General features: G+C 43.9%; 1 protein-coding gene across 6 annotated transcripts in view; it reads right to left on the bottom strand.

Moving 5' to 3' along the window:
- Positions 1–2,478: 2,478 nt before the first annotated feature.
- lrp8 (low density lipoprotein receptor-related protein 8, apolipoprotein e receptor) overlaps positions 2,479–9,881 on the bottom strand; it is a 115,573-nt gene continuing 108,170 nt past the window's right edge. For 3 of the 6 annotated variants that reach the window (XM_035524325.2, XM_081717464.1, XM_081717465.1), the window contains one exon: positions 2,479–8,829. In XM_035524325.2, coding sequence (XP_035380218.2) covers positions 8,528–8,829 — 302 coding nt within the window. In that variant the 3' untranslated portion in view covers positions 2,479–8,527. The remainder of the gene's footprint in view (positions 8,830–9,881) is intronic. The other 3 variants (XM_035524327.2, XM_035524328.2, XM_035524326.2) reach the window with 3 other exon arrangements.

The raw sequence follows: 9,881 nt of genomic DNA, 5'->3' as shown, positions 1-9,881 counted from the left end.
AAAAAAAAAGTTTTAGTTAAGTGCATTTGTTGAGCATGTTATAATTCAGCTGATGTAAAAAGAAAAGTATATTTTTATTTTCCTGTAAATGCTATACTATTACATTATTGGTATCAGACAACATATTTGCTAAATAATCAGCCATCATACTGGTTGGCAAATTTATTTTTAAAATTATTATAAATTATTAACAATATTTAATATTGGTGCATTTATTGACTCCGTATGAGTATGTTTCAGGTGTGTTACTGAACAATCGCTGATGCTGATTTTCACCAGCATGCACATTATGTTTATTTCAGGCTAATTAGGCATTATAAAATACTCAGTTATTATATAAACAGGTAGCAAACCTAGTAAGCCAAATATAGGTGAATAGGTTATCTGTGGGATTTGGTTTAAAGACATGGTCTTCCAGCAGGTGTCAGTGTTACTCTCCACAAAGACTGAATTTTTTTTTTCAGTGTAGCATCAAGTTCAACAGTGTTCCTGGACATATGATTGCTTAGTTACTGAAGCCTACCTTGAACTGTTAGAGATATATATCATTACATTTATACCATTTAGATTGATATTTACCAAACAGATATTGTGTTCAAGGTTCTGTAGCTCACAGAAATATAAAGGCTGATATAACTGAGGGATGGTATGAATGTAACAGGCCCTTTGGTATTTTTATTTTTTTTACCCTCTGGTAGAAGCTGATTCTCAGGATTGAAGTTCTCAGTCTCAAATGGCCCAACCTGGTCCAAGCAGAGTTGCAGGTCTTGGCTGGGCTGTGCAGCCTAGGGCTTTTCTGTGCATACTAAAAACAGACTGGCTTTGGCTTCCCAAAATCCTCTCCAGCTCTGCCCCACAGATGTGTCTGTCAAAGACTCCCCTAGGGAGCTTTATCGCTGGAGACTCCCTCAACTGCTGACAGCACACACGTATGTACACACACACACTCAAACCCCTCTCCCTAAAATGTCATGCGTGTACCTACCACAGAGACTTATTACGAGTTCTGGACAAGGGAAAGGGCAGAAAACATAATATAAATTCATTCCATTGTCTGAAATACATGAAAAACAGAAGGAGGGTAAATGGCAGTCACTCTGTTGTACAGACTAATGGAGGAATGAATCAGAAAATGCCTAATGCCAAAATCTGGGACTTTGAGGTAAAGAAGGGGTGGATTATTACTTGTCAGTACATCATCCTAATTACCATAGGGCAGTGAAAAGCTGAACAGGGAGAGAAAGCGCAGGAGGGAGGCGAAAGCAGGGAGCAGATTGAGGTCGCGCTCTGTGTTCTCCTTCCTCATCCGCGACAGGAGAACTCCCTGCTGCAGTTAACAGCACTTATTTCTTTAATAGCTGTCCCCACGGCTCGCCGACAAACACCCGTGTACTCGCGTTCTCTGCTGCTCCCTGCCACATGCACAAAGGCCACGTGATAATTGGAGAGATGCCCCTGAGGGGGTGGAGAGGGTGGGGGAGGGGTGCTAAATGTCACCCACTCTGCCGACATTAAGGAATTACAAAAGAGGAAACATACTCACAAAATCTATCCCACTCAGATACGGCACGGATCAGACCTTGAAAACAAAGGGAAAAGATGAATGCACTGGCGAATAAGCCCTTGTCGTTGTGCCTGGTGTGACGGGCATTGAGCCCCCTGGTGGCTGTGAAAAGGTTATGCAAAAGTAGGTTGGTTAGTGTGCATAAGGGTGGTGTTGGGCCTTTCATATACTATACTAACAGTCAAACGTGGTACATTTTTAACTTGCTTTCAGGTTTAAAGCCGCTAATAAAATTCATGGACAAAAACCAAAAGAGACTGAAAACTGAACTAAAAGAGAACAAAAGAGGATGTTTAGAAATTAGTCAAAAGGAACAAGGTTTATCCTATAATTTTGCTTATGACAGGCAAAAAATAAGTCATGTATTACAATAAATTTCATTGTGACTGCCAAGATCAAGAAGAAGAGTGGAATTCTCATTTCTCTTTTAAGACAATGACAGGCCACAATGGCATGCAGCAAAATGACCTTGTCTCATCGTGTGCTCAACACGGTGATGTCAAACAGAAGCAAGAACCTTGACAACAATGGAGACACCCCCCCCCCCAGATACCATAGCAACCTTATGAATATAATACCCCTCAAATGTCTGGGCTGCTGTCAGAGAGGGAGGCCACTGGGGCTTCCGTTCGCTCAGCACAGGCTAAAGCTGAACAGAGATATTACCCAAATTAGAGTGCCATGCCAGGGGGGAAGGTCCTCCTGCCAATCCCAGACAAAGAGCCACCATCAACTCTGCACAGCCAGACAACACGCAGGGGGAGAGATCCTGCCAGCCACGAGCAGACATGCACAGCAGGCTGCAGTGATGAAACACCAGTTACTTAAACAACTCAACAGACCAGTGGAAACATCGACATAAGTGCAACTGTAATTCTGCCAAGAACATTCGAAAAGACCGTCTAGCAAAAATGTGGATTTTTTTAAAATCAATTTTAATATATCAATATATAGAGATATTTATCAACAGCTCAATTTTCATAGAAACGTGAGTGAGACCATTTTGGCATACAGTACAGATATTCCATGTAAGTACAGCGTTGCTAAGTTAACCACCCAATCCCCAAAAAGTCCTACATAGACACAAGAGGGAAAAACAAACAAAACCACAAACAAGGCACCAATAAATTAAACTGATCATTCTCTCTTCAACAAATAACAGAATCTATTAAATAGAATTAAATACAACATGAATACCTATTTCTGCAATGATTTACTGTTAAAACGCTAATTAAAATCAGACAGAAAAAAATAAAATAAAAACACTTTGGCAGATTAATTTTTAGTTACAATCAAGTAGTAAAGAAATCCAGTTCTCTCATATGAATTTATTTGTACATATGGTCTACACTCCTTCTTCTTTTCCAACAGACTAATATAGACATCTTTTTACAGAAATGTTTAAAACATTATCAAAAGTTTTGCGGCATGAAAACATATTTACAAATCATGATTCAAACCCGGTGGACAGCTACTGTCAACCCCTCCCCCCATGGAATCAGTTACACAGTGCAGAAGGCTTCTTGAAAAGTTTGTGCAGCAGTGTAGAAAATGTCTGGAATGAGCACATGAGAGAAAAGTTATTCTGAATTAAGATGAAAATGTCCCGTTTTTGCTGTTATTGTACATCAACAACAAAAACAAACAAACAAACGCCTGACCATTTCCTCAAGTAGTACATGATCTCACAAGGGAAATCAAAATGGAGGTCATAATATTCACAGATCATGAAGCGAACTGTCTCTGCCTGCAGTGGGAGGGGCCAGGCTTACAGGCAAGCCAGCAAAATTTCTCTCGCAAGTCCAACCACTGGGGGGATGGGGAGGGAGTATGTTCTGCCCTCTTCGTCCGCACCACTGAGGACGACGGAGCATAGAGCACTTCCAAGTAAGCTTCCGGCTCGTTCTTCCAGTTCAGTCCAGCGTGTTTTTTTCCGCATGGAGGAAAAGATAGCCCTTTCAAAAACATCGTACATCCTGGGGCAACAAGGCGGATGAGGAAAGGTGAGATGGGTTAGAAACTGATGTTAGTGGTGTAGGGGACAGATGAGGAAGCAGCTGGGGGCAGCTCTGCTCCACAGACCCAGGAAGGCAGGGATTACCATTAGATATGCATAGAATAAGAATGTGGACAGGTTCCTAAGGAACTGAGTCATCTACAGAGATGTTAAGTTAGACGACACAATCGAAAAACTTGTTCTACAACTTCACAAAACCTCGCAAAAATCATGCTCAGTATATTTCCTTGTGTGTCATACTGAACTCAAATAGTCCTCAAACACCTTGATAACTAGAGAGCTCAGGGCATCAAAAAATCTCTTTAAAAAGAATGTTTGAAGATGAGCGAACTCCAGATCTGAACTCCACCTGATAAACAATTTAGCAAGTTATGGAGTCTCAACTACTCTGAAAAAGATGTCTGATCTCTTAAAGCAAGACCTGTAACAATGAGTCATGAATATGTACACATACAAAAACCACACGCATACCCAGACAAAGTCTGGAGAAAGACAAATATTATTATTACCCTGTATTGCTTGTCTAAGATTCTTATGAATCTGAGACCGATATGGTTCACATTATTGGACCTGGTGTCAACGAAGTATTTGAAGTATGAGTTATGTACCATACAAAGGGAAGATTGTGGAGAGAAAGGTTTGGAATGGTGCAAGTGTGCAAGAAAGTTAATGGAATAAAGGATGAACTAACATTACACCCAAAAGAAGGCAATGAGTATTTAAACAACAACAATAACAACAACAACAACAACAACAACAACAACCACCAACAAAACTAGAATAAGGAGAATAAGGAAGTATGGTTGGTAACAAGGAAGGCCAAGTAATGATCAATAAAATGTTCTGGCCTATTAGGTGGAAACGATGGTTAGAATTCCACGTGAGGTAGAATTCTGGACAGGTTGGAAAATGCATGGCTGGAGAAGGCATAGTGGACAAGAATGGGACAAGACTGGACTATTACGCTAGTGAAGCGGAAAAATGATGTTTTAAACAAGATTTACTCATAACCTTTCACTTCAATTTCATATTGTGAAACAGGTCCACTTAAAACCCACTAAAGGTCCACTTAAGGGTGAAATATGACCAATTCGCCCCAAAACACACCATGCTCTAGACAAGACAGATGTCCCACCTCTGCCACTCACAGACAGGAAAGATATCCCACCGCTGCCATTCACAGACAGGACAGATGTCCCACTGCTGCCTTTCATAGACAGGACAGGTATCCCAACGCTGCCATTCACAGGAGAGTGGCAAGATTTGGAAGCTGGGCTGCATGACACCAGAGCTCATAAGCTAAAGCAGAAGACAGCTGTACACAGAAGCTGAACTCCATCCGTCACCCACAACTCCTACAATTCACACTGACAGAACCTTGACCAGCAGACTCCTACGCACTCTTCGTTTTTCTACATTATGATCAAACATACAGCAACTCATTGGAGTTCTCGTCAATGTAGAAAGGGGCAACTGCAGAGGTGGCCAAGAAGAAACGAGCACTCCAGATGCAAGGCCACCCACATGCAGCACAGCGCATGCATGTGAACACACACACACGCGCACGCACACGCGCACGCACACACAAAAAAAAGGCAGTCACCCATTTTCCCTGTCTGACAGTTACTTAAAGAGAAATTCAACCCAAAAATCTGATTTGTCCAAAGCAGGGTTTGCTTCCTGGGGTTGCACTCACCACTGCAATCAAAATGCATCTAGAACATCTACCTGTGCTACTGTCAGTTTAAACTGCATGTCAAAGCCTGTTTCTCTCAGCAAATCCAGGACAGGAGTCATGAGCGAGCGTAAGACACACCTGCTTTTGGGTGGGATTCTCCTCTATGTTTAGACTGGACACAGTGGCAGAGTTGCTGTCTGCTGCAGTGACAGCCACGTTACAGCAGTGTTACAGCAGTGTCCCCTTCAACAACTTCCACACGCCTGAGCAGCATGCCAGCCCTCTTCACTACAGGGCTCCATTATGCTGTCAGCTTGCGCCTTACAGAGTCGAGCAGTGCTCCTGGGATGCACTGAGACGGGGATAAAGGCCCATTCATTCATCCTGCAGACCCAGATATGCACAGATATAAGCCTATATGTTCAAATCCCTTAAATAATCAGAGTGGGCTGTCACCCAGGCTTGGCCTTTTGGTCAGTACAGTACAATGTCGTAAACAGTGACATCTTCAGCAGGCTAGTTACTACAGAGTGACACACAGAGCAGGAACATGAGGAAGTGTGTGAGGTTTGAATAGAAAAAAAACAAAACCACAATCAGTTCTTTTCTTCCTTATTTGTTTGTGTGTGTTATCAGAACAGAACACACAGCAATTTATGATCAATCCTGCAATGGCGAAAAGAAAGAAAAAAATTCTACATTGGGGTGAAGTGTAATAATCCTGTAGCATAGCAGGGAGCCAGGAGTTTGCAGGGAGTTGGGAGTTTGCACTCAGTTGGAGATTTTGCAAGGAGTTGGGAGTTTGTGTGCCTTTCTGCTGGTGAGGAGGCCAGAGAAGAGCTCGGAGACAGGGAGCTTTGGGACATGGAAGACCCAGCTATAAAAACTGGTGTGCTATAAAAACATGGGTACAATCATGGGAAGCTGTCTCCCTTTCCAGCTCCAGAGCCTTACATGTTACATAACCATAAAGGATTGCACCTGGACCTGCTTTGTATGGAAGACATCTAAATACAGTCAGCATGGTACTGGAAGATTTCTAGAAGAAAAGATATAAACACTTATGACTTGCTCATCTGTACTTGGTCCTGTCTTAAATGCCATGTAACTAGTGTCTTCCATCCTTCTTCAGATCAATCTGTAGATTGTCTACTAATGTATGCTGTACTGTACATACAGTATCATTTAGTTCAGATCTTCACACAAGGTACGTGTGAATTCCAAGAATTCCATGCAAACAGAGGGGCTAGCTGCTGTGCTCTCTCCCACCGCTTCCTGGGCTATTGCCCTCCCCATGGCGAAGCCTACCTTTACAACCCCACCAGGGAGCACTCCCAGCAGCCTCTGTGTGTTTAGAATGCCAGAAAATGATCCAGCATCGACTTCATGAAACACAGCAAGACTCTCCTGTAGTGACTGAGGCAGCAAAGCCATCAGGACTTTCAGAAGTACCATTTCCAGAAGCACATGTGTATAAGGTTAGTCATTGTTAAGCAGCATTGATTCCTACCGTTCCTACAGGGAGATGCAGTAGTAAGAACAGTGCTTTGAGAAGTAGGAAGTAAGTAGTAGTTACTGTTAGTCTGTAATAGCTCATTTTAAAGGAGAGGATACGGGTTTACACAGACACTAAAAGACAAACCCAGTTTGTCTGGTAGCACTCAGAGAGTGAGTGTGTGTGTGCGTGTCTCCTCTGCTCTCGCTGTGTGGTGGTGTAGTCTCCCCAGGAGACCACGGGTCCGAGACGAAAGGACGGATGGACATGGGAGGGAGGGGGGTGGGGTGGGGGGTGGGGATGACCTCAGGGGGATCCATCATCCTCCATACTGAGCGCCACGCGCTGCAGAGGGCAAACAAACAAACAAACAAACAAACAAACAAACAAAAACACACTGTTACATACACAAACAGCTAGACAGGGTTGAGGACAGAAAGAAAGAAAACCAAAGAACAAAAAGCAGAGAGAGTGCAAGAGAGACAGAGAGTGAGAGCGAGTGAGAGAGAGAAAGAGATGTATGTGTGTGTGTGCGTGCATGCATGTATGCATGCACGCGTTGGAACAAACCAATGGGAAGACAAGTCAGGAACACAAAAAAATCCTATGCAGATCTCTCTCTGTGACAGGCTGTGCAGAGAAAAATACTGTATCTGATCTGTTTCAGCCACTGGGACAACACCCTCCCACCTAGCACCCACTGACAGCTCTATCTAGGTTTGGAGCCACCAACTGTGACTGAAGAACATAAACAGGCCAGAGGAGCGTATAGCTCAAACTCTGCCTAGAATTCCCTCTCTTTCCTGGGCATTTGCATGTGATCCCACCCAAATGCTCCTCTGTAGAGCAAAGGCCTCACTGGAGACCTGCCAATCTCACCACTGAAGTAGCAGCGCCTTGCCAACTGGATCGATTTCAGCCCGTGTCTTGCAGGGGTCCAATGAGATGAGCAGCATCCCAGAGATGGAGATGAGCATCCACTCATTCATCTCGCAGCCTGTACCAGCTGCGCTTAATATGACAAGGCAGTGCTGGATATGAGCAGGTAGCTCATATGAGTCCAGCTCATGCCACTCTCTCCTATGGGTTTACCAGCAATGATCCTATGAATATTCAGAGCGAGCGGTCATCTAGGATTAATCCTTAGGGCCTACACTTGAAATGTTAGCTTGGTGCTCCTCTTTGTCTGCATTTTCTTCAGATTCACAAAGTTCAAATTGGGCTCGTGATTACTAAGACACTAGCAAAATATACATGAATAAATCATAACACCCAAATATATATACAACAACATCTACACAAAGAATCAAACAAAAAAACATGTTTTCTCAAAAGGATTGTCCAGCCATCTAAGGTGCTCATTAGTCATAAACACACCCAGTGAAGAACAGTGAGAGCTTTCAAATATCCAACAAGAAATAGAAACCTAAAACGCACACGACAACCAGAAACCAAATGCAGTGCAGGGAAGCTCAAGGAGACATCCGATACACTTAATGAATGACATATGAATGGAAATATAAGCTGTGAATTGTGAACAGAAAGTATTGTGAGCGATAATGGATGAAGGATGGATCCAGCATGTGCACACAAATTAATGTGTGTATGTGTGTGTGTGTGTGTGTATATGTGTGTGTGTCTGTGTGTGTTATGTGTAACACGAGAACATGCGTGTTTGGTGCTGCAGCTTCGCCTGCCCTCCTAAGACCAGTGAGAGCGTAGGCGTGTTTTGTGCGGCCTCGGTCTCAGTCAACTCATACCACTCCACCTCCCTCACTTCATGCTTGACAACATGGGTGCCCCCGAGTACCAGTGGGCCGCCGGGTCAGTGATGGCGCCCCCTAGGGGAAGGGTGAGGAACGGCTGCCGGGCGCTGCCACTCACGGCTGGGTAGACGTGGCCGATCTGCTCACTGCGGCCGATGTGGATCTCGTCGTCGTCGTCGTCCTCTGTGGTCTTGCGGTACACGGGGTTGTCGAAGTTCATACTCTTGGTGTTTCGCCGGCGCCAGTTTCGCCAGACCAGGTAGCCTCCAGTACACAGCAGGCCCACGACCACTGTGGCAATGATAGGAACTGCATGCGTTTAACACACAGCCGACAGAGCCGGCGGGGGCGTTAACACAGCTGGAGGACAGGGGACAGCGCTTCATGACACACACTCACACACAAACACACACACACACACACACACACACACACACACAGACCCAGGTACACTTGGCTCAGTGTGGAGAAACTGAAAATATGTGATGGGTACAGCTTTAGCGAACAGTAATATTTCAAAAAATGACATTTAAATTCACTTTATAAGACTGATCAAAAAAGTCCCGCAGCAGTTAATTTGCCAGTGGGGAGAGTAAAGAGTTGGAGTAGAGAGTTGTAGAGAGTTGGATTCCTGAAATATGATTAATTGCACAAAATGTTTGTGAATCTGCAGGTTTATCAAAGCCAGTGCTGCCAAAGAGATGTGCACATTTACTCTAGCTGGGGGTGCTGGGGTACCTGAACACAAAGAGAAATGGAAGTGGGCTGGGTGTGCCTGTGTGTACGTGTTTTTTTTTGGGGTGGGTAAACTTGCTTGGCTTCTTTGTAATAGCTGGCTGCTAGCCCCTCTTCTCATTTAAAAGATCAGCAGCACCCGTTCTGCTCCCTTGGAAGCTTCCCTTAATTGCTCTATAGTCTTAACTACAACAGAAACCTTCTCATCTTGTTTTTCTCCTTCTCCCATTCCTGCAGTCTTGCGTGACACACAGTGAATGTCTCTCTTGCTGATTCTTTACTAAAGCTCTCTAAAAGGCACTATGTGAGATAAGAGGGATGCAAGAGGGACCAAAACCAAAAAAAGTAGGCTCTCAGGCTGATATTTTATTTATATTGGGCTCAGTTGTGGACAAGGGAAAGAAAAGGTCATGTTCATGTGCCAACAGCCAGGCTGATTCTACAGCAGAGGGCATTAGTGGCTCCGGACACACTGGACCCTTCTGTAGATACAATATAACACTGTCCAGTGGACAGTACTGCATCTCATAGCACATAGAACAAGCTGATCTTGCAAAATCTAAGCAGTGCATAATCTAACGTGGAATCTCACCCTCACATGAAGGACAATACAATGGGAAATTAAA

Source organism: Electrophorus electricus, chromosome 7, assembly GCF_041902795.1.
Source record: "Electrophorus electricus isolate QZ-2024a chromosome 7, ASM4190279v1, whole genome shotgun sequence".
Lineage (NCBI taxonomy): Eukaryota > Metazoa > Chordata > Actinopteri > Gymnotiformes > Gymnotidae > Electrophorus > Electrophorus electricus.
The sequence above is the reverse complement of the archived record's forward strand: the minus strand, read 5'-3'. Positions and strand labels throughout refer to the sequence as shown.